Raw genomic sequence first — 26,070 nt, 5'->3', positions numbered from 1 at the left:
TGTTAATCAACGCCACCACTGTCACTGTAGTTTTTTCAGTTTGTCTTATACGTTTACAATACTGTGTCAGAAAGGAATAAGTGAATACAAATAAAAGTGAATATTGGAATCATGCTTTTTTGCTTTGTAATTGTCTGCTTTTGACTTATCTAAAAAAAAAAAAATAGTCAAAGGATATTATCATATACCTCAATTTAGAATGAGTTTTAAGAATATGTAAGTTCCTTTCCAGGGGCTGGAATGCCTGATCTGTTGGGGATTCACCACATGAAGAAGCTGCGTCTCTCCTCTGAGTTTCTGTCCAAGGTGCTGAAATCCGCTGCTCTGGGGACAGGACACATGACTGCGCTTCCTCCTTATACTCTGTGTGTGTGTGCGCGCGCACGCGCGCGTGCCTGCATGTGCGCATGCCAGCATGCGCGTACGCGTGTGTGGGCTATGCACGCGGACACTTCAATCCTCATCATGAGCGGTCGGTTCACTAGGAAGGCTTTCTGTAAGACGGACTACAGACGGTTGCTGTAGTCTGCTCGCAGCATGGAATCCGTGCAGTTGAACGCGTATCTGTGACTCTTTGCGTGCATCGTTTTTCTTTTTTTCTTTCGCCGTTGCAAACATTTGTGTGGCAAATGTGGATGGGCACACAGGAGTGGGCTGCTGCCCACCAAGTCTGACTGTGTTTCGGAGGTGCTGAGGAGAAGAACATGTAAGAATCCGCAGGCATCCCCCTCTAGATCCTTTCGGATTCACAGCCAAAATGCAGAAAGGGATGAGACTCAATGATGGCCATATCACTTATCTAGCTCTTTTAGCGAAGAAGGATGGGACCAGGCGAGGTTGCCTGAGTAAGAAAAGCTCAGACAACACAAAATGGCATTCAAAGTGGTTCGCTTTGTTGCAGAATATGCTGTTTTATTTCGAAAACGACTCCAGCTCACGCCCCTCCGGACTGTACCTGTTGGAGGGCTGTGTTTGTGACAGGGCACCGTCACCAAAGCCATCTCTCTCAGCGAAGGAATGCTTAGAGAAGCAGGTGAGATATTGATCACACGGAGAGCTCGTAGAAGTCTGACTGACTGTCAGGACGCACGCATTCATTAATGCTGCTTTGTTGTGTTTCTCTTTTTGAGATAAACTTGCTTTTAGCAATTTGGCTTTGAGTTAAAGCAACAAGAATCCGAAGGGGGCGTTTCATAGAATGCAGCAAGATACAAACGACACAGTTTATGTCTTTATTTATCCCAATATCTATTTATCACGCAAACAATTTCCCAGAGATGCTTTTGCATTATAGTTCACTTGACGTTCAGTGTTACGTAATGGCGTCATTCTAACTGATTGATTGTCTCGATTCTGCACTAAAATAGCCTCACAGCCTACCCTAAAGGCATCCCATCAAATGCACTATAGGCCTAGATAAAAACAAACAAACAAAACAAAAGAAACAAACAAAAAAACCAACAAAAACCCCTCAGATTTAATAAGATAAAACACAATGCAGAAAAAACAAACAGAAGAACTGTTTTACTCTCCTCTTGTTCTTTTCTTGTGATAGTCAATTTGTTGCATCATCCACATTTAAGAGACTATTTTTAGGTGTCTGAGATGTGCATGGAATGCAGCACATATGAGAGAAGAAAACTTAAACTGCGTCCAAACTTTGCAGGTTGCCATCTTGCGGAGGAGCGCTGCCCCTTCCCTGTCGTTTTGACGTATTGATTTAATTCCTTGTCTTGATATTAATAGCATCCTACCTTGGCAACTGCGTCTCTCCGGTTTATAGCGGCTTGGTTCATTTGATAGTTCCCTCATTATCATGGGGTTGTTAACGACAGACATGAATGAAAACCAAATGATGTTCCAGGCATGCATTTGTTTCCCAAGTACATCCCTCATTCGTTTTTAATTCCTCGGGCATTTAGTGCCACGGATTAACATGTGTGAGGGGTGAACATTGTCCACTGTTTCGTTTTTATGCCAGTGTGACACAGTCAGAAATAATACTAGGAAAACGCATGGCTGCCTTTGGAAAAAAACAGTTTTGAGAGGCAAGGGAGGCTGTTTCTGGAAGAAGTGAACCTTGTGGCATAGAAGGAGATATAAAAGCCAGATAAGTGGTCAAGCTGTTGTGGGCTATGACTGCAGTCACCTTCTGAAATCTGCTCTGCCAGCTGCAGTCTCCTCTACTTTCCCTGCAGCAGAGGTACTAAAGAACACAAGCAAAAGTCAAACTGATTGGTTGTTTTATCTGTTCAGTAATCCCAATCTGTGTTTATGTGGTCTTTTGTTTTTGGCTTTTACCCAAGTATCGCAAACATATTAAACATGGCAACTGCACCAGTGAAAACAGATGATTTTTTATCAACCTGTCTCATTTTTAATGTATAGTATGTGTAAATGTCTCACTCCACAGTGGTGGGAATTTACAGAAATGTTACACTTTTGCTTCATTATCTGCCATATTACTTCAAAATCATAAACAAGAACATTTCACTTAGCAAGAAAGTTTAACTTCACTCACGATAATTGTTGGAAAGACTCATTTGAGTGCCCTAGATTCTCTAGTTTTGTGTTTCAGACGTTTAAAGTAAGTGCAGACTTTGACTTTTTTAAAAAAAATCCTGTAATATAATATCTGTATTTTACTGTGTAACCTTTAAGGAAGTGTCTACTGACACATAAAGTATACATGAAAGGTGAATCCATTATGAGTGAGTATTCCACACTGTCTTCAGTTCCTGGATTTGCCTGGTCCATTGTATTGTATTGTACCTGGTGTCGCTGTCTGTGGTGCTGAACTTTGCTGTCATGTCATGTTCCTCAGACACTTGCCCTCTGCTTTCTGTTGGCAGAGCTGTCAGGATTAGTATCACTGTCACTATGAGGGTGCTATACAGATGTGCCAGCAGAATTTGAACAATTAAGACAATATTAATTTAACCAAGATAGCAGAAAAACAACTCATCATTTGATCATAGCATGACTTATTTTAGGTGTTTCTTTCTTGCCTTGATTTTATTTTCATTGTCTTTAATGATGATCTTTCCATAACTATATTTTAAAGTAAATGTAAACTAGACTGTAACCGTAGGGGTGACTGATAGTAAAAAATATGATTGAAAGGGTTGTATTGGGAGACACTGCTAAACAAGGACTAGGACTAGTTGGTCACTCGCATGGCCTAGACTATTTAACTTTGTTGACTGTGAAGCTTGTTTCTTAGGAACCATGTCAGTACATGACACATGCATTAATCTGGGGATGAAATATGGACTGAGTGACATCTACGATGACAGCTGTTCATGCAGGCTGCTCCAGTCAATTCATTTCAACAGTGAATTAAATGAATTTGAAAGCCTTCAATTAGCATAACACAGTCTTCTGTTCAGCACGTGTCCCTTTATACAATATGTGTCAGGAAAAAAATGTCTCAGTTCTGCTTTATTTGTTAGTGTGGGGTCTTGAATTTTGGTGGATTAAATGTGAACATGTATGTGAACTTCGGATGTGTGCAGTTTCATGTGTGACAATTGTACACGGTGTAGTGTGCAATAAATCATTGCTTGTTTACATGTATTTATGTGCCCATGTCTATACATCTTGTATTACTGTGTGCACGCCTTGAATTCTATATTTGTCTCACTGTGTCCTCCTGCTTAAGCTGATGTCGATCTATAAAACTGAGCAGCTCCACGGAAAGGTGAAATGAGGACAGGAAGAGTAATCAATGCTCCAGGTGTCTGAGGGCATACAGATTTCCTTTTCACTTTCCCCACTCTGGAAAAATAAAGAATGACACTCAAGGCAATGAGCAGACTGCAGAGGTCATCTGAGGCAATGCTACTGTACATTTCTGACTTCAACCTGGTACATATGCAGATCATAGCAGATTCCAGATAACTGTTGAGCGTGTTAGTGGTTAGTGGTGTGTGTGTGTGTGTGTGTGTGTGTGTGTGTGTTCGTGTGGTGTGTGTTCGTGTGTCAGAGCTGCAGAGGGAATGGCCGGACGAGTGCTGGATCTTATCTGTGTGCGATAAGGAGAGGGACAATGCAGCGAATAGATGCCAAGCCAAACTGCCACCTAGCAGGGCTACAGTGCTTTTTATAGCCTCACTCCTCAAAAAGGCAAAGATCTTTCTCTCCCTCCCTCGTCGTCTAGATCTCTCTGTTCTTATTGTATTCTTTGGAGTGTTCTACTTTTTAAATGTTCTTATTCCCCATTTAGAAGGCGAGCTACGTTTAAGCCCACAGTTACTATGGCAACCCCTATTTGCATCTGAAAAAGTGCATTTGAAGGGGCCAACAAAATGTGCAACAACATGCCTCGGCATTGTGCTTCTCTTATCAAGTACAGCAAATATGGGCATATGAGAATTATGAGGTGGGCCGTCTGAGGTTCCAAAGTGGAAATACTTGATTGATGATGTATTTTTGGTATTACTGTCTTATTTGTTTAATTACTATTTATATAGGCTTAAAAAAACAAAAGGATCATGATGCAACAATGGGATACAGAACAAAGATCCACTCCAGCATCATCTCCTGCATTCCCAATGATTTCTCACTCTCACACTACATCTAGGCCAAGTGAAGAACTTCAATTCATTAACCTTTTTGTAGAAACTCTTAATTGTTTTTTTTATTGTAAAAAAATTGTAATTTTCTATAAAGCTACAGTGAATCGTCTGCTTATCCGAAAAACGTTAATACTGTATGTCTGAAAACATCTTTTAGGAATTGGGGGGGCCCATACAGCAGGTGCTATCAATATTTCAATATTTCTGGCAGAGAGTTGAATGTACTACTCTCATATCTTTGCGTTAAATATAAGGCTACAATGCAGCTTAGCATGATAGCTAAACGTCAAATAGTAAAACGACAAATCGTTGTTTTATTTGTCCCACCGTTTCTTGATTTGGAGCAGTTGCAGGCAACCAGTGGGGACTCTCCATAAAGTAACTGCTCCCAGAGATTTTCTGGCACATAATTATAATAATAATAATTGTAATTTTTGAAACAATTGAGACATAAATTGTTATTTGTGAGCTTTACAGGTGTGGACAGGCAGGTTTTTTAACTTTAGTCAGACTAAAGTCGGACTGTCTGTTTCCATTGCTTTCCATTCGTTATGGTGTGCTAAGTTAAGCTAACCATTGCTTAGCTTTGAGCGTGTTATTTTACCCATTTTTAACTTGGATTTTACCTGCATCATGTTTCATTTACTGCATTTGGTTGAAATCATGCATGAACAAACTGTACTATAAGTCATCTACTTATTTCCTGTTTAGTGGGAGTATGTGTGGATATATTCTGTAAAGTATAGACTTACATTCATTATACTACGCTTCAAAAAGCGAAAGATATATTTTAATGACTTTTTAAAAGATCCAACAAAAGCTTTTAAGGGGTTTTTAAAAGTAGGGAAAATAACAGTGAAATAACTGTCTAATTTAATCTCTGCTAGATTTTTTTATATTTTTTTTATTGAATAAAACCAAATCAAAAACACTTTTTAAGATAAAATTGCTCTGCTGTTTAGTAATTGAAAGCCACTCTTATCATCATTGCATAAGTAAATGTGTCTAATCTTTTCTCTTTTTTCCCCATTCAGATGAAATTAAATAGTTTTCATACATAGATTTTAAACAAGGATTTACTACGGGCTATGTTGTCTCACTTACAGAGAGATAATGTCTCTGTGTCAAAAAATGTAGTGACGTCAAGCTAAATATAGCTGCCTAAAAGGCTTGACACACCAGCTCACAGGAAGCGGGAGATGGAAAGCACATTATTGACAAAGGCCTGTTCTGCTGCTCATCAGGAAATATGGAACATTACTCCCCTTCACAAATGATTTGCTCTTGGCATTTGGGAGGGATGAAAAATCCAATATATTGGATTTGTAGGGGTCTATTTACAATGCATCAGTGTTATATAATTTGATGTGTTCCTACCACAAATAGGCTGTCTGTACTATTGTTGCAATGACCACCACTTTGTTGATTTGAGGAGTTTAACTGATAAGCCTATTAGAAAACAATTTGACACGAATTTGCCATAATTGCCATAACTGAACGTTTAAGGCTGTGGGGTCACTGGAGATAATTGGTAAGAGTGTGTAAAGGGGTGAGGACCCAGAGGTGTTTGTGTTACTAAAATGCAGCCAAATGGGACAAAGCAAAACAAAACATGGCGTCAGCAGAGAGGCTTCCACCAATTCAGAGGTGAGTTGCCAGGTTACAGACAGAATGCACAGAGGCTTTATAATAAATCTCTCAAGACTTTCCCCTTAGGATCGCTCTCTCTCCCACTCATCCACACACATGAGCATGCATTTGCGTACATACAACTGCAATTTCATCAAAATGTAAGATTAAAAGCTGGTTAATGATGACCAACGTATGAGATTTACCCTTTTCCCACAGCTAATCTAGGAAGCATTCATCATTATTCACATTGAAACCATGTCATATATTCCCATTGTCTCATTATAAGTTCAACAAATACTTCACTCTCTCTCTTATTTTTTCATTTTCCAGTATTACTTCACTGTCACTTTCAATCATGACAACCAGAAGGCTTTGGAGCTGCGCACAGAGGACGTCAAGGACTGTGATGAGTGGGTGGCTGCCATCACACAGGCCAGGTACCTCTGACATATGACCGCTCACCTACATATACATTCAGCTAAGGATATAGTGAGGATTTGTTTAGGAAAATCAGTAATCTTTTGTCATAGATTTAGTAGATGTAGTGTTAATCAGTATAAGATAGGCATAAACTCCTATCTCACCATTAGACCTAAGAATGATACCACCAAATCATTGTTTTTGGGTGAAAGCTGTCTCTTTACTGTTTCCTTTTTACGAGCTAAGAAAGGGGCTTTGAGAAGAGTTATTACATGTTTAGCCTCTTGCAAAAATGCATCAGCCTACAGAGGATCAACTCACTTGAATTTATTTGAAAGCATTAAAATGACCAAAACTGGAAGGTTTTGACTTGACAAAATCAAAGGATTCAATTAGTAGAAATGGCCTGGCTTTACAAAATGTAATAAACCATGATTTATATCGTTACAAAACTTGAAATTGACAGTTGACAGCCATGCTACTGAATCTGTGGGACTGTACTTAAGCACAGTGGTACTATGAAACATCCTCACAATGTCATTGTAATGCAGACGTTTATTTAGCACATTAGCATGCTAATATTTATCGATTACCACTAAAAACAAAGTGCAGCTGAAAATGATGAGATTGCTGTTAGTCATCCTAGATAAGGTGAACATTTTGACCAGACCTGACCTAGAGGATATGTCAGAGATCATCAAAGTCATTAGGATTCATCCTATTGGAACCGCCTCTTAATTTGTTATGTGCAGTCCTTAGATGTACTGTATAATGAGTAAAATTCCCCTTTAAAAATAAAAGATGAAAGAGGGTCATGAAAGACCAACAATGCAATCACTCTAAATGTCAGCAGCCAGCATTTATATAGTGAAAGGTCAATTGATTGGACTCATTGAAGATTACATTGATTAGTGCCCACTCAAGGCAGCTGCACTTACTGTACACGAGTAAGTTAGCCTGTAAACATGTAATACATAGCAGGGCAATAAAGATCACAATAACACATGTTTGTTAGCAGTCTCTGCTATTCTAATGCTTTGTATTTCTTTTTTACCATTTATTTATTGCAGCACACTTTCACCCTTTCAAACAGGGTAAAGGCCTGATTCACATTAGCTTTAAGGAGTTGGCTGTACTGATTTCAACCCCTGCTTAGCACGCACATAAAGTGTTGAAGTTGGTAATTTACGGAATTACTGCTCATGCAGAAGCAGCTTTTACACATGGTTTACTAAGCCCACAAATATTTGAAGAATTGGTTGCGTAAGTGCCTGTGCTTTGTGCGTACAGAAGGTCTGTGTTTCAAACATATGCTGTTTCTTTGATAAATCTATGGAGAGTCCACGAAACATACGTTAATGAGGTCCTTACAGTGTCTGTCTGTGTGTGTCTGTGTAGTTATAGGAACCTGGCTACAGAGCATGAGACCCTCATGCAGAAGTATCTCCATCTACTCCAAATAGTGGAGACTGAGAAAACGGTTGCCAAGCAACTTCGACAACAGATAGAGGATGGGGAAATCGAGATAGAGCGGCTAAAATCAGAGGTAACTTTCCTTGTAATTCAATGCTAGTAATAACTGTTTGTGTGAGTGTGTCTTACTGTATTGGATAGTACACAGAGGAGACCAAACTAGGAAAAGATGGAAGTTAAAGTAGCACTGAGAATAAAGGCAAAAAGAATTCATGGGACAAAGGTCACTACCCAGATTCTAAACCACAATACTGTGAGTTTGATGGCGAGCTCTGTAGCTTGCAGCACCCCCACATGGCCTTGTTACAGACTCTGCAATACTGTTGAGTGTTTTGTATCCTAATTATTCAGTCTAAACTAGATCAAATGCATCTCTCTTTAATGTGCTAATGGAAGCACCAATTGAATTGAATGTTTTCAATATGTATGAATCAGCTTCTATTGTACCTGATACTGCAGTCTGTGCCAAAAAATCTACTGTCTCACTTTTAATGCTAAAACGTGTTTAGTAGTAATGGATTTTGGGTTGTTTTGATTCATTTATTTCCTTTATTAAAAGCTGGATATCTGGAGTCTATTCTTATTTGTAGGCTATGTCATTGTGATGGGAGTAAATGAAATAGGATTGAATATGATAAAGTAGGTGCAATTTTGATGCAGCTGGTAAAATGTGTCATTCATATATAAGACTCTTTGAAACCAGCTAATGGATGGTAACATATTTGAACAAAAAAAAGCAAATAAAAACATTGAATACAACTTTCATAACCATAATAAAAACAATATGACACAGCAAAGACCATGATTTACACAGTGTGAGGTTTTCATTTTAGCTCACTGAGTCAGCACAGTAATTGGTTTGGTTTGTGTTGAATTTTAGATTGCTGGACTGCTCAAGGACAACGAGAAGATCCAGTCCAATCCAGAGGTACCTCCCAGTGATGATGACACAGAGATCAAGAAGATCAAAAAGGTGAGATATGAAAGCATTAATGGTGTGTAGTTTAAGGTTCAGATTATGCTTGACTCACTGTGTAGTTTTCTTTAACGAAAATGACTAAAGAAGTGCAAAGAGAGAGGGCCATGTAGGAGAGGCAAAGGTGAGGGGGGCGGGAAAAGTTTGATCTGTTCCAGCAGGTATACATATGCTTTCTGAGAACACTACTGTACATCATCTCCAGGCATCTGAAAATGTTATTTTTAACCTCAATTTTACGCAGGGAAGCTTCACACTGGCATTTATGGTACAGAGCTCTTAACCTACTACAACAAACTGCATGTACTGCATTTATCATGACTTTTAAATCAAGAATGAAAAAAATGATTATGTGTAATGAGAAAGATTTTGCACATCATGGTGATGAACTTAAAGATAATCGTCTCCTAGCTCTGGTGTTCGTCTCAGGTCTACACAGTATTTTAGGGTCATTCAGCTCATTGTTTTGGTTTTCTGCCCTGTATCTTTATTATTTTGGCTCACTGTGACCTCTCTTATCGATCTTGTTTCCATCAGTGGTAGGCAGCTGTTTTCACACTATTTGCCCAGCACCAAACAGCAAAAAAAGTTAGTCACTAGCTGCTAAACTTAAGGTTTAACAAGTAAAGAGCTAGATATTTCCCTCAGGAGTTGGGAAAGACCAACTGAGAACTAGAGAGAGTGTGGAGATTGGACTTAAATGCATCAAGTCAGCAAAAAGATGACTCTAAATGAATGCTAATGTTCGTTCATAACTGCTGGAAGTGTAAGCAGGAAACTGTTTTGCTACTGTAACACTATATCTCTACTGTACTGTTCTTTATAACAACTCACTAAGATAACAATATGTCAGTGTTGTGTTTAAAGTTCACGCCACCATCCCCCAAGTGGCCCAAAAATCAATTAAGACGTTTTCCTGCAGTTGTCAACATGTGACATTCTGAACCAAAATACATCTTTTTGGGGCTGACAGACACAACTATAGCTTTGAGATATTCAGGCAGATCATTGCTTTTTTTCTTCTACCAGGAAGTTGCACTAAGATGGCTGACACAGTTATACGTGCCAGTACTGAGTTTTCACTTCTCCATAAGAATAAGAATAATAATTCTAATAGCCATACCAAACAGCCAACAAACATTGGAGTTTGTGTATGTCTTCCATTTTCTACATTTTGGGCTTTTTCATTGTTCCACATCATGTGACATTTTATCAGTGAAGGGTGACAGATTGACATTTTCTGAATAGATCTCCACATCTCTCGTACGTTTTATAATAAGCTGAAGGACAAAATAGTCTTTTGTGTAGAAAAATGCATTCTACTTCAAAAAACCTGTTGGACTATCTCATCCTGTCACAACTACATGCACACACACACTGGTCAACTTAACTCATGAGCGCTAATACTTTTCATCACAGGTTCAGAGTTTCCTGCGAGGTTGGATTTGCCGCAGGAAGTGGAAAACCATCATCCAGGACTACATTCGTTCACCTCACGCCGAAAGCATGAGGAAGAGGAACCAGGTGGTGTTCAGTATGCTGGAGGCTGAGGCAGAATACGTCCAGCAACTCCACATCCTGGTAAACAACTTCCTGCGGCCGCTTCGCATGGCTGCTAGCTCCAAGAAGCCGCCCATCACCCATGATGATGTCAGCAGCATCTTCCTTAACAGGTGGTTGGTGGTGAGACTGGTTGTGACAGTGGTGTGCCTTGGCACAGTGAGAACTGCCAGCACTTTATGAAAAAACAATAGCTCATGACCACCTTTCTGCTTTTTTGTTTTATCAGTGAGACCATCATGTTCCTCCATCAGATCTTCTACCAGGGCCTGAAAGCCAGAATAGCCAGCTGGCCAACACTGGTGCTGGGTAAGGAGGACAATGATCCCTGTCACCCACACAGTTCAATATTATTATTATTATTATTATTATTGTTATTTTTTGTAAGATTTGTTCAAGTGGTAGTTTACCAAAAACCTTTTTACCACTTACCCCTTAACCAAATTTAATGAATTTAACAGAACATATCATATCAATCAAGATTTCTGCCTCTCTTTACAGCTGACCTGTTTGACATCTTGCTGCCCATGCTGAACATCTACCAGGAATTTGTGAGGAACCACCAGTACAGCCTGCAGATCCTGGCCCACTGCAAACAGAACAGAGACTTCGACAAGCTGCTGAAGCAGTATGAGGCAAAGCCCGACTGTGAAGAGAGGACACTGGAGACCTTCCTCACTTACCCCATGTTTCAAGTAAGATTGCAGGGATACCAACTCCTCCAACACAACTATTTATGTTTTAATACAAAGTACACTGTTTCATGTTCCAAAACAAAACAAAAAACCCTGCAGCAGCATTAGCTTTTTATTTCCCACAAACAAAACTCACATGTCACGTGTTATTGCACCAATGTTTGCATAAAAAAATACAGTAAGTGTGATCATAAATGAGACCTTCAGATTTTGTCTAATCTTTCTAGAAGGTGGCATCAAGTATATAAATGTTGACTGTTAATTATGGCTCCCATATCAGGACAGCAGGTGTAAAATGTAGTTTTTATAATAATCAGATATATATCAGATATCTTTTGAGGTGGAAACGATAGCAGAGGTTTTATACAACATTCTTTAAATGAGGACTGAGATTCTCAGAGAGCCATAACAAGTAGGCAATGAAGCAAATACTCTCTCTGCCTTTCAGTCAGATGTGAGTGGACCAAGTAATTACTAGTCCAAAGCTAGTAAATATGCTTGACACTGCTTTTTCAAAAAGTGAATCAATATGTGCAAAACCTTTAACTTGTTTGAATTTTGAGCTTAAAATGTACATTTCAACAGGAAAAGATAAATATTTTTGTTCTCTCTCTCTCTCAGATTCCACGTTACATATTGACCCTTCATGAGTTACTGGCTCACACTCCCCATGAGCACGTGGAGAGAAACAGTTTGGATTATGCCAAGTCAAAACTCGAGGAACTTTCTAGGTACATAGTATGTCAAAAAACAACTGACAATTAGCTATACAGAAATATTGCATTGTTTATTTTAATTTTCATGTCTCATGAGTCGTTATTATATTTCAGAATCATGCATGATGAGGTGAGTGAGACAGAGAACATCAGGAAGAACCTGGCTATTGAGCGGATGATAGTTGAGGGTTGTGAAGTGCTGCTGGACACCAGCCAGACATTTGTAAGACAAGGTAAGTTGGTTTCATTGTCATATTGCATCACTGAAATTGAAAAGACAAAATCCCAATGATTATGAATTCATAAAACATAAAAACATACATTTCTATATTTATTTTAGGAAATTAATACCTCAAATCCAGTGATTTTATCAAGGCAAAAAAAACTTTTTTTGGGGAATAAATTAATTTCTTTGCTAAAATCTTTAAAATCTTTGCTCTTGTGATAGATTTATTACATTCTACACAACAGAATCTGACTCATATATCAGAGGATATTAGCTCTTTGCAGATATATTGGATAATATATGATAATACAATAATATAAGATAAGATAAATCACAAGAAACTGAACTACAGTCGCCATTTTAGTTAGTTAGTTAGTTTGTCCACAACAGAGATGTGACACATTTATTTTATGTAGGAAAAATGTCATGCCCAGCACATTTCTTGGTACCAACTGTTAAAAAGGCCAAATATAAGGTAACTATATATAGTGTATATTGTATTGTATTATCTTGTGTATATCATAATCAGATTTTTGAAAATCTCTAATCTTGTAGCAGATTCACATCATTAAATGTGCAAAAAACTGTTTCCTAGGAGCAGGTGTCACACTGACACATCAGTGTACTAATATATTAGATTCTTCATCATAAATTACTAAATATCATCCTCACTCATTTCTCAGCCTTTACAGTTTGACGCATCACATGTATTCTCACCCAGATGTTTAACACCTTCCTCTATATCTGCAGACACAAAAACTGAATATTATACTGAATATTATTCTGTTACTGCAAACTACAAACAACATCAGAACTTAAGATTTAAAGATATGGTAGAAGTTCACATTTTGTGCATTTGTCCTTTAACCAAAATAATGCTAATATAAAGGTGTACCCGTTATGGTTGAGCTAAAAGAGTGTTAGCTAATTAATCCCGTACAAAGCTGTCAAAGACCAAAGCCAGAGTCAGACAATTTTGCAATTAGACAGAAAGATGCATGTGTTTACTGTACACACAACATACATGTGTTTGTTTGTGTGTATGTGTGCGTGTTTGCGTGTGTGTATGTGTGCGTTTGCATGATGCTGACACTCCACAGGTTCTCTGATCCAGGTGCCAATGAGTGAGAAAGGGAAGATCACAAGAGGCCGATTGGGCTCTCTGTCTCTGAAGAAGGAAGGCGAGAGACAATGTTTCCTCTTCTCCAAACATCTCATAATCTGCACCCGAGGCTCTGGGGGAAAACTACACATCACTAAGGTACAGCAGGAGTATAATCAAGAGGACTGGTCCTTAAAAATAACAACCATGTCAAATTTTATTTATATCTCTTATAAAGCAGACCAAACCTTTCTGTAAATCAGTCAATTGCTGTGTGAGAAATGTGTAGTTGCATCATAAAACATGTACTGTTTATTTCCTGAAATAGTGAGCAAACACTTTAAAACTTGAATTTTCACCATGTCAGTGATGTATGGACTGCCCTTTGGTGTAATCTCTGTTTTTACTAATTGGACAGTGACTTTAGACATTTTTGCTCATATCTCAAATAGCATACGTATAAGAGCACCAGTGTATTTTTAATACAAGTAGTTTTTGTCATTTCATTTTTATTAGTCACATCTTCAAATTGTATAGCTGTACATTAGTTTATTCCGTATTTAAGAACTGCAAGTCAAAACATTTGACCCCAAGAAGACCGACTTGATGTTCTTATGGTACAGGTGAAAATATTTTACTGCATTGTTTACTAAATCCGTACAGTTTTTGTTAGAATTTTGTTAATATTGGTGAAACAAAATACATTGAATTGTTTGTTAGTGAGTAATCTGCCCTATGCATCCTCGTTGCCTTTCAAACCCCTCACAGAACGGAGTGGTCTCTCTCATAGACTGCACACTGATGGAGGAGCCAGAGGGAACAGATGATGAGTGTAAGTTACCACATACAGTGTAATGTTTAACTGTAACCTTTATGTTTAACAGTTACCAGTTACTTACAGTTACCTAACAAAATATAATATAGTCAAAACATTCTCTGTATATCTGTTAATATAGCTCCAGAACACCTTCTCTGAATAACTGCAAACTTGTGTGTATGTGTGTATATTTGTATACATACTGGTTATATATATATTTTAAATTTAGGGTTTAGATATTAGTGGAAGACAGGAAAAGAGGGGAGAGAGAAGTGGGTATGAAATGCAACATAGGTCTTTTGCCAGATTTGAACGTTGCATATATATGTGTTTTCTCACAGTAACTGGTGTGTTGGAGGCAGATAAAAGTAGCATTTACTTAATGTGTGGTTAAATACTTTACATTTACTAAAAGTACAATTAAGTTGCATTTCATATTATTCTTCTGGTAAGTGAAGTCATTTGTTCGCACCTTTGGATTTGAAAAACTGGCATTACTATCTAGAGAGGGGAGTGGATTTTTTTCTAGAAAGATATTGTTGCTTGCCTCAGTCAACACCATCAAATTGAACTAAAACAATCACAGTCATAGTCATTGTTGACTTGTTGACTGGTTTTAGTTGTGTATGATTTAATCAAGGGAGTCACAATGGATCATCATGCGTAATAGTGCTGTGCTTTCACAATGCACTTTTCAAATTAGAGGCTGCAGACTGAAAACACATATCTGTGCTGCTGCCTTCAGATGACTGCAGGGATTTAATCCTCTGAATGAGAAGGCTTTTATGCAGTTTAAAGGCTGTTTCCTGTATCAGATACTGGTATAAACAGTCATCTTTAGCTTAGTATTAAGAGCATGTATTTTTAATGTTGATCTCAGTCTGTCACTCTTTTGGAGAGTAACTACAATGTGGCTCAGTATTTGCAAGGCCATCCTAAAAGCTACCGTCGGGCTGCATATTAAATAGCTCCTTGATAATTTTCTACCCTTTACCTCACCATGGAAAGACCCTGGTAGGATAGGATGATTCTTAATTTTCAGTCCTTGTTTTTTTCCAATACAAATGAATGATAACATTTTTTCCAGTTCAGTTATGACTGAGACACATGTTGATTGGGCCCTAAATGTTCCTCAGTGTTTAAATCCACATTACCTGAGAACTATACTGCACATGCCACAGAATTAGATTTTAAATTATATTACGCTTTTGTCAGAGCATTGTGCTATACTAATAGGTAAAATACTTTCTCCTTCTAAGGGTAACTATTATACTGTTTGCTGTGTATATTTTTACCCAGATACAGTAAAAATAAATAAATGAATAAATTAAGATTGTTGAATTTGTGCTTTGCAGCCAAAGGGGAGCGGAGTGGCCAGGACACAGAGCACCTGGACTTCAAAGTAATGGTGGAGCCTAAAGATGTCCAGCCTTACACCGTCATCCTGGTGGCTTCTTCCCGACAGGAAAAGTCTGCGTGGACAAGCGACATCAGCCAGGTACAGACTGAATATGCTTCAAATGAACCCCTGGGGGACTGTGAAGAGCTGATAGAGAGAGACTACACTTAAAATTTGAGCTAAAACTGTTGGCTGCAAATATCCAATATTTCCTTAACTGCAAGTAAAAGAGGGGCTTACATTTGAAATGACTATGACTGCCACTTCAAAACAAAAATCCCCAAATTGTCAATTTGTTATGGTTGATTTACAAAAATTGGAGATTTGTGGGAGTGGGAAATACATACAGTATCAACCATCAGATACTGTTAACAGCTGAGTTTTAATCTTTACCCCAGCTTGTTATCATGGCTCCAGTCTTGATGAGGTGAATTTTGGGCCAGAATCATATTAATTATTAGTCCAGAGTCTTATGGTGATTACAGCACTTGGTTGTGGGAGTAGCAATTTGCAGCATCCCCAGGTTTGTGAACTGATTCACCCTTCTCGTGATTTTTTTTACTCACAGAGTCGTTTCTCTGTTTGTCTGTCTGTGTCTGCCCTACAGTGCATTGATAACATCCGCTGCAATGGTCTGATGATGAACGCCTTCGAGGAAAACAGTAAAGTCACCGTGCCACAGATGATTAAGTGAGAGTCACACACCACAACATGCATTATACATGCACAAACAGAGATTAGCTTTAGCATCAGACAAATACATGAAACATTCATGAACAAATGTGCACAAACTCACACTTGCACATGTTTTTACTTCCATACTTGTGAAGGCCCTCAATAATCCTGACCCCTAACCTCAACCACCACGAGAACATATCAAACCCTTATCACACAACTCTTATCACCCCTACCTCAAATATAATCATACATGAATCTAGCTAAAGAAATGACTGTTTCCTTCTGTGTGAATGTATGTTCTGTAAGGCAATATTCCCATCTTCTCTTCCCCTCCAATGCAGGTCAGACACCAGCTTGTACTGTGATGATGTTGACATCCGCTTCAGTAAGATGATGAACTCCTGCAAGGTGCTGCAGATCCGCTATGCCAGCGTGGAACGCCTACTGGAGAGGCTGACCGATTTGCGTTTCCTCTCCATCGATTTCCTGAACACTTTCCTCCACTCCTACCGTGTCTTCACCAGCGCAGCCGTAGTGCTGGACAAGCTCATCACCATCTACAAGAAACCTATCAGTGCCATCCCTGCACGGTGAGTGACTGATTTCAAGAGTTTTAATATTGGAATGTGTGAGCTCACTGGTATGAAATTGTCTTCAGTAGCCATATTAGTGACCATATACATTTGCTGACTAACAGAGAAAGTTTGAAGATGTCACCTTCCTGTGAGACCAAAGCAAATGGTATCAAACTTTATGTGTATCAAGCAAAGAAACTGTATAAATATTTAATTTGTGAAGATAAAAGCCATCACAGTAAAAGTACCAATCTACCATCAGAAAGCGCAGATCTTCATTTGGAACTAACCTGCAGAGGAACTGTGTACGGGTTGCTCCTGTAGATTTGTAGAGGTGCAGTTGTAATTACAGTAAGTTTCTTCAGAGTAAATCCTCTTCCTGAAGCATTACTATAATTTTGTCTATCTCTGCACATTTCAGCATTTAAGTGAACAGCTTTAGACAGCGGAGCTAAAATGGTTTGTTACACTAAATTCCTTCAAGCACCTCTCTGCAAGGCCAATCCCTGCAGCTTATGACAACTGAAGAAGGAACAAAGTTTGAGATTTCCACATATTTTCTCCTGAGGATGCAGCAACAGTGCTGTAACGGTGCAGTAAAAGGTGTCTGGGTTTGTCTTTGCTCTCGTGTGGACTGTCTGAAAGCAGCCTATCAGGATATCCCACCAGGTTATCCTGTCCAGGTGAGAAGGGACTACAGGAAAGGCAGTGATAGGTCACACTAACATATCAACTCCTCTGTCTTTTGTCCCCCCCCCTTCTTTCATTCCTATCTTTCCATCCTCTCTCTTTCATTTTTCTTTCCACAAGTCTGACCATCCCTCTCTCCGCTGCGCTGTCACCATGGCAACCCTTCACTCTGCTGCAGGACCCCACCCTCTCCTCGTCTTCTCCCTCTCTCTCTCTCTCTCTCTCTCTCTCTCGCTCTCTCTCTCTCTCTCACTCTCTCTCTCTCTCCCTTTCTCCCATCATCTGCAGCAGCTCTACGGTATTAAATATTGATGGTGCTGTTTTGCACCCAGACTCTCCTCTCCTCTCCTCTCCTCTCCTCTCCTCTCCTCTCCTCTCCTCTCCTCTCCTCTCCTCTCCTCTCCTCTCCTCTCCTCTCCTTCCCTCCCCTCCTCTGTCCTCTCCTCTCTGCGCCTCTCTTGCTTAATTATCTCCTTTTGTCTTTTTCCTCTTTCATGCTTTACTTGTGTCCTCTCTTGACTCCTGTTTGCTTTTTGTCCTTTGTCTTTCTCATTTTCTTTTTGTCTTCCTCTTCTCTCCTCACCCCTGCTCACCATCCTTCCCCTGTACTACCCCTTTTCTCCCTCATCCCCAGGTTTGCTCCTATCATCTCCTTTCTTTTTACTGTTTAGCAAATTTAGTCGAGGAGACACAACATGGCTACAGATAACACCATACAGGGCTGGAGGCTTCCCATTCGCCCACTCCAAGCCAGCAGCCTTCGCTGTGGTGGAATCCATATCCACTATAGTGCTCTCTCGCTCCCTCCTTTCTGTCTCACTGTTTTCGCCCCTGCTTTTTTTTTTGCAGTGCACCTCTGTCTCTTTCTCCCACTTTCCCTCTGTCTCTATCTCGCTTTCCTTTTCCCTTCTCTCTCTGTTTCTCTCTCCCCGTGTCTCTGTGGGCCTCCCCTGGGCTGGTTGCTGTTGGCAGCACCCGTGCCTCCCACACTGTCACTTGACATGCTATTTATAGGCCTTCAGAGGGGGTGGCTCTCAGTGCAAGGAGGATGCTGTCTTAAACAATGTAGCTTAAATAAAAGAGGCAGGAGCTCCCAAAGAGCCCTGTGGTTAATGTGTTCCCTTTCTGCTTCTGTGTACAGACACCAAGTGTATCATGCACCCCCCATTATTACAACTTCTCCCCTTTCCACTCACTCCTATTCAAGTTACAGGATTTCTTTTTACCCAAAATGCAAAAGGTATTGTTTTTCAGTATTGAAATATGCTATTAATGATTCTCATCCTGTTTTCTTTTTCACCATTCCCTCCTTTTTCTCTCTCTCTCTTTCACTATATCCTTTCCTGTAGTTCTTTGGAGCTTTTCTTTGCTAGTAGCCAGAACAGCAAATTCCTGTATGGCGAGCCACCCACGTCGCCGCGTGCCAGCCGCAAGTTCTCCTCCCCTCCTCCTCTCTCCATCACCAAGACGTCCTCGCCCAACCGCCGTCGCAAGCTTTCACTCAACATCCCCATCATCACAGGGGGCAAAGCCCTGGACTTGGCTGCACTCAGCTGTTCCCCTAATGGCTATGCAAGCATGCATTCCACTATGTCACCCTTCAGTAAGACCACCCTTGACATCAACAAGCTCTATGTGTCCAGCACCATGGCCAGCAAAATCTCAGACGAGGGAGAACCCAAAGCCGAAGGCAAAGCTGAGGAGTCTGTCCTCAACAAGCAAGGTCAGAATCACTGTCCGACGGATTTTGCTCAGTTTTAATGAGTGTACTGTTGGTAGCAGTTTTATAAGCCCACTGTCATGCTTGTATCTTGTAATCATTCTCTATTAGATATATAGGGTATATGTGGGTGTAAATATGGAATCATAATTCTATATCAATCGCAAAACATAGACTTGGATAACTTAAATCCAATTTTACTTTTTTGTTATTAAATTTAGCAGACCATGGTTATCAATCATAATGGTTTTAAAATTTAAAATCTGTTTTAGCTTCAGCCCAATAATTGTGTATTTGAATGTTTTGCTTATCTCTTTCTTTGCTGTATTTCGTGATTATGAAAACTGTTTCTGTCCAGATCTGTCGGTTAGAGAGGAATGTGATGAAGACCCAAGTCAGAGTGATGAGGCAGAAGCAGAAATGTCTCCTCCCAAGTCACCATCAACACCCAAGAATGTCAAGTCAAAAAACTCTGGTACAACTCTGTCCATCATTTTCTAAGCTGTTCTATATCAGAGACTTGTTAGAACATCTTGTGATCTACTTTTAAATCCCAACCCACCAGTTAAAAAAACAAATGAGCTGGCAGGAATGTTAAATAATTTGGCACAACTGTGAGAGTTGGCAACCATGTAACTACAGTAGCTTAGAGTTTATCACTAGTGACATACAGTAGTTGCCAGCCGAGTATTTTGGAGAATGAAAATATAATAATATAAGATAAATGATAATAGAGCTTGTCAATAACAAGCACCAACATGAAACACATGTATCAAGGGCTGTTTTTCCTCTTTGACCACTGGATTGAATAATGCTAACTAACAGATTACATGACTAAAGTTGTCAGAAACCCAGAGAATTTGAAATGAAAAAAAATAAACTGAAATGAGATAAAATTAAATGAGTACCACTGTCCAATGAAGCTGCACCAAAAAGACCTGTAGCAAATGCAGCATCAGTTGGCCTTTACTTAACAGGCCAAAGTGACAGTAGTGGCTTCACAAAAGTATCCAGCTTCATGTATTTGACATATTTAACTTTCCATCAAGGTTATGGATCTTAAAGATATCTATAAGGCAGAAGTCACCAAGTATTTGTTGCATATTAATAATAACAATGGCTACATAAAGTGCCAGTGTAACTTTTTACCATCCAGTCAATATCTGAAAAAGTACAAGAAGTCAATTTGTGCATGTGAGCAGTATAAGGAGTTACAGCTTCTGTAGACATACAGCAAACTTTTTATTTAGAAAATGACAAGTGTAAGTATAGCCAAATAAGGCCTTGATAAAAACCACCCACAGCCTCCTGGCCCTCCCCGTACTGCACAGAGAGGGAGCATCCACCCTGTAGGTAGTCAGGCACAATTCATCCCCAGTGTGTTCACTTCCCACGGTGCTGGATAGAAGGGAAGCCAGTGCCGTGTGTGAGTAGGTGGAAGGAAACCTTGTACCTTAGCAACGATGTGCGTGTTCTTCTATACCGCCCCCGGCTGAACGGAGGAAGGCAGGGAGGAAGGGAGGGAATGAAGGAGGGAGGCAGCCAGGCAAACACAGTGGCGTGTACACCGTCACTGGCACGAGTTGCAGGACACACTGTGCTGGGTCTGTTTTAGCTCTCTGTTGCCCTCCAATGGTCAACAATATAGTTTGGCAATACACATACAGTGCTAGGCTATATCTCAAAAGCACTTTATGCAGACAATCACATAACCAGTGAGGCACCAGCAATGAATGAATATGTTGTAACAGTTGCCAGAAAACATGAACCGTTTTTAAATTAGCTGAACAGTTCCATAACAACAATAAAGGTTTTACTTTTAAATCCCTCTGTCTGCCCCCCAACAGAGTTTTCACTGTTTTCCTTCAACAATGGCATGGTGGTGTCATCTTGCCGGGAGCTGGATAATAACCGCAGTGCCCTTTCTGCCGCCTCGGCCTTCGCCATTGCCACCGCTGGTGCCAATGAGGGCACGCCAACCAAGGAAAAGTACCGTCGTATGTCCCTTGCCAGCACAGGTCAGTAAAGTATGGGGGATGTGCTGTTGAAGGTTAGAGAGGCTTGTTGAGAACTGCATTACTGTCATCACTATTCTGGCAATTATATTTGTAATCTACTGTTTACTGTCTATCTCATCACAAAAACAGTAGCTAAGATCCATGATAATCACCGCCCAAAATACATTGATCAGACACTAGATGATTTTGGAAAAAAAACAATCTAATCGCAGTTCTGGGGGAAATACATTTAGATTATGCCACAGATTAACCATCATTTGTCCAGTTGTGCATAAGCACATTTTAGTGCGGCATGGCCACCAGGAGGCTTCCAAACAAATTACAAACATTACACTGACAAAATTTACGCACCTTTTTCAGTAATGTTATCGTTTGAATTGTTGTTGTTTGATCACACTTTTATTAAGTATGAAACAAAATGATCATTCTGATCTATGTTATATTCTTATATACAAATATAATTCAGGTTAGGGCAAACTTTAAACACTTAACATGCTGTGTTGTGTACTTTTATACTTCTTGAATAATATTTGACTAGTTGTTAACACCGACTAAGTGTCTTGAAATATTCAAATAAACTGCTTTTCTCTATATCTGAAAGCATAATAAAACACAAAGGAAAGAACCACTGCATTGATAAAAGTAATGATGTTATATCACACAGCTGATTGCTATGTTGGGTAAGAATTATGTTTAAATGTAACTTTGTTCCAGGCTTTCCCACAGACCAGAGGAATGGGGACAAAGAATTTGTTATCAGAAGGGCTGCCACAAACAGAGTCCTGAATGTGCTGCGTCACTGGGTTTCCAAACACTCCCAGGTACAATTCACTTCTTTCTTTCTTTCTTTCTTTCTTTCGGAAAAACAACACTCCTGTAATGAAACTGTTGCTATTCTTGTGTTGGTCCTCAGGACTTTGAGCTGAATACAGACCTGAAGATGCGGGTAATTGGCTTCCTGGAGGAGGTGATGCATGACCCGGAACTCCTGACACAGGAAAGGAAGGCAGCTGCCAACATTATTAGGTTGGTTTCCCCGCAATCATTGCTTGATTGCACACAGGCATATAAGACACATCTGTTTACAAGAATTCTGTAAAAAGTTTCTGCAATAGAAGAGCAGTCATGTAAAAACAGGAACTGAAGACACAGTGTTTTTGACAGACACACTTTGTCTTTCAAGTGAATGGGAAGGTGAGACAGGGGCCAGGATCAACAGTCCCATGTGCAACAGCACCTGTGACATATCTATGATTTCAAATGCACATGATGATCTGCACTGTCCTTGGTAGCCCCCACCGAGCTCTCTGGAGTTGTTAGAAGATGGACAGCTAGCCACATGGTTAGCAATCCTGCTCCAGAAAGTACAAACTGTTTACCCTTTCTTCTTGGCTGCTGGTCCTGAATATCCCTGAAGTGTTTTCTGTTTCCATGGGGGAAGAGAAAACACAATTTTACATCTGATAATGGAGCTGGAACATGCCTAAACTGAAATGAAAACTGGAGGGTTGTGTGTGATCTAACCAAGCTGTTAGCATGCAGTATTTCTGTTAAACACTGTCAAGCTTTGGAGCCTGTGATCCAAACTGAACACTTGGAAATTTTGGACAAAACCTTGTAATAATGTTACTTTTATCTTTTTGCATACAGGACTCTGACCCAGGAGGACCCTGGAGACAACCAGGTCACTCTGGAAGAAATCATACAGACGGTGAGAGAAAAGAACCTCTTCCTTCTTTAAATTACTGGGTGATTTATGATTTGGTTGTTCAATGTGTATGTGTTTATGTCTGTGTGTGTGTGTGTGTGTGTGTGTGTGCGTGTGTGTGTGTGTGTGTATGTGTGTGTGTCAGGCGATGGACGATTGTAAGACCGAACCATTTGAGAGCCACTCTGCCCTCGAGATAGCTGAGCAACTCACACTGCTGGACCACCTGGTCTTCAAGGTCATTCCGTACGAGTGAGTACATACAATACATGCACATTTTTACTTGCATGCACACACACACACACACACACACACACACACACACACACATACAAAACACACTCTTGGTCTATAAGATAAAAATGATAGAGTGAGTGGGAGGAGAGGGAAGTAGGCTACATGCACATAAATACACACAGAAAATGTTGCTGGATTTTTTCATTATAGTTGATTTGAAAACCTTTTTTTTCTACAGGGAGTTCTTTGGTCAAGGCTGGATGAAGACTGAAAAGAATGAGAGAACTCCATACATTATGAAAACAACCAAGCACTTCAACGATGTATGTGTAGATAGATAGATAGATAGATAGATAGATAGATATAGTAGATACATAGATAGATAGATAGATAGATAGATGTCATCATGAATTTTTCTTTTTTTCTTTTAGATCAGTAACAGGATCGCCACAGAGATCCTGCAATGGGATGATGTCAACATGCGAGTAGGTGTGATAGAGAAATGGGTAGCAGTGGCTGACATCTGCCGGTGTCTCCACAACTACAACGCTGTGCTAGAGATCACATCTTCTCTCAATCGCAGCTCCGTCTTCCGTCTCAAGAAGACGTGGCTCAAAGTCTCTAAACAGGTACAGTATCAGTTATGTGTTATGTATTTTCACATGAATTAAGCCAAATACTATTCCACATAGATATAACATGTTCAGGTTTTAGTTTAGTTTAAAGGCAAGATAGATATAATTACCTTCATTGCCTTCATTTCATTAAACAGGTATATTAAACAGAAAAATATATGGTTGCATATCTGGAGTCTGACAATAACATATTTTTCTTTGATCCATTTTTTTAGACTAAGACTGTAATTGACAAGTTACAGAAGTTGGTGTCATCAGAGGGACGATTCAAAAACCTGAGAGAAGCTCTGAAGAAGTAAGTTATACAAGTCTTTCAGTTTACCATAAGGTGCTCACACATCCTGTTTGTGTCTGTGTATCTGCACAGTTGCTGTCTTTTTCTGACCTGTGGGCTGTTCTCAGCTGTGACCCTCCCTGCGTACCCTACCTGGGTATGTACCTGACTGACCTGGCCTTCATTGAGGAGGGAACACCCAACTACACCGAGGACAACCTGGTCAACTTCTCCAAGATGAGAATGGTAAAGAGCAACAACAAGGGATGGTGTTTTGATGCACATACATTGACATACACTTTTCATTGATTCTGTTTTGAATTTAGATTGTCATTTCTGTTTCAGCAATCCTGTTGTGCTTCACTTTAAAACAAGAGAAGAACTGAAAAGTGACTTTTTTAGATATAACTCCTTCAAGGTGGAAATTCATATAATTTTTCTCTAATTTTTCTCCAGATTTCTCACATTATCAGAGAGATACGGCAGTTTCAGCAAACTGCATACAAGATTGATTATCAACCAAAGGTGAGATTATTTGTTTGTCTGTAGTGTACTTATTGTGTACTTAACACATTTCAGGAGCTTTCAGACTTTGATTACTTTCTGAACCAAATAATGTACGCTCAACAGGGTTTGAGACTGACCACAGTGATCATAAAAGGAAAAATTCAATTAAGCAAAACTAACAGCAGATATACAATACATGCTGAAATGTAAATGGTAGCCCTCAAAAACTGCTTTGTTTGTGTTCTTTATTGCCTCAGGTAGCAAAGTACCTGCTGGATTGCAGTAACGCGCTGGACGAGGAGAGCCTGTATGGCGCATCTCTGAGAATCGAGCCCAAAACTTCATCATGAAGAGGATCTCTCTCACTCTCTCCCACCATAAACCCTCATATGGAGTGTACAGGAACAGTATATCATAATGTACATATACTATTATTTGTATTAGACACAGTAGGCTGTGCCCTTCTAGTATGTGCTCCCCAATGGATTTGTTGTGTATAATCGTTATTAGAGACTAGAAGCCCAGAGAGGTTTTATTTATATAGTTACAGAGTATTTGTATGTTATTTATCGTCTTAAATACCATTTTATGATGAAGTTATTTTCAACCACTGAATACACAGATGAGAGAGTATAAAGACATGATATTAAGTTATATCCTTAAGGGAATATGCAGTATAGGAAGGCTCTCATGCATGAGAGATGGTGGTCACATATGACACATAATGATCAACTCCCACTTTTCTGCTCAGATGTCAAAATGTCAAGAGAGCGCTGCATATAACCGCAGTAATCTCAACTGCAGTAAAGTCCCCATGCAAACATTTTGCTTTATAAGTACAGCAGCTGCTTCTTCTGCCTATTTTGTCTGAGTGTAGTTTTTTTTAAAGTATAATTAATACAGATATCTGCTAATCCACTAGCTGCATGATCATTCATTTAAAGTTGCAATACTTAAGATTTCAGTCTGGCATCTGGAATCCAGCAAAGGAATAATGTGCTCTATCACTAATAATGAAAACTACCATAAAGAGAAATCATTTCTGAATGTAAGTTGAATGGCTATTGCAGAAACCAATTTGAGTTTAATATCATGAATAACTTCAGTTTTTAAATTCAGGCTCTGAGGAATAAGAGGTGAAAAGTGGGACTGCTGTCGTGGCTAAAGTTGAATCATGTGCTCTGATGTTTTATGTAGCCACTGAATGACAAGAGATTAGGGGAGACTGGAAATGTTGGAGTCAGACTGACACGGACAATCAGACCATGTGCTGATTTCTGATTGAGCTGGGACACAGTTTTTCCTTTTGGAGAAATGGGTTTTTATGCTTAGCTTATTATCACCTTATTCCCCTGGCGGGCAACATGATGTATATACAGTATAAGCACCGGGCAATGTATGTAGCAGATGTAACCAATATTGAGCCACTTCAGGA

The 26,070-nt window shown here is 39.5% G+C and overlaps 1 protein-coding gene across 2 annotated transcripts; it reads left to right on the top strand.

Moving 5' to 3' along the window:
- The first annotated feature begins 757 nt into the window (after positions 1–757).
- LOC128355722 (ras-specific guanine nucleotide-releasing factor 1-like) lies at positions 758–24,985 on the top strand. 2 transcript variants are annotated; one of them, XM_053316065.1, is made up of 27 exons: positions 758–1,033; positions 6,540–6,646; positions 8,028–8,175; positions 8,983–9,075; positions 10,498–10,751; positions 10,868–10,947; positions 11,140–11,333; positions 11,955–12,064; positions 12,164–12,282; positions 13,376–13,536; positions 14,146–14,209; positions 15,550–15,692; positions 16,201–16,283; positions 16,613–16,861; positions 18,886–19,259; positions 19,615–19,731; positions 21,104–21,274; positions 21,989–22,095; positions 22,188–22,300; positions 22,925–22,985; positions 23,128–23,234; positions 23,458–23,542; positions 23,651–23,848; positions 24,070–24,149; positions 24,257–24,374; positions 24,585–24,653; positions 24,893–24,985. In XM_053316065.1, the coding sequence occupies exons 1-27, from the start codon at positions 758–760 to the stop codon at positions 24,983–24,985; spliced, it is 3,774 nt and encodes a 1,257-aa protein (XP_053172040.1). The 2 variants fall into 2 exon arrangements, with proteins under 2 accessions (XP_053172040.1, XP_053172032.1); XM_053316057.1 differs by having other exon boundaries at positions 13,376–13,543; positions 14,132–14,209.
- Positions 24,986–26,070: the final 1,085 nt, after the last annotated feature.

The sequence above is a fragment of the Scomber japonicus genome, chromosome 1, assembly GCF_027409825.1.
Source record: "Scomber japonicus isolate fScoJap1 chromosome 1, fScoJap1.pri, whole genome shotgun sequence".
NCBI lineage: Eukaryota > Metazoa > Chordata > Actinopteri > Scombriformes > Scombridae > Scomber > Scomber japonicus.
Note: the sequence above shows the minus strand (reverse complement) of the source record. Positions and strands in the feature narration are given on the sequence as shown.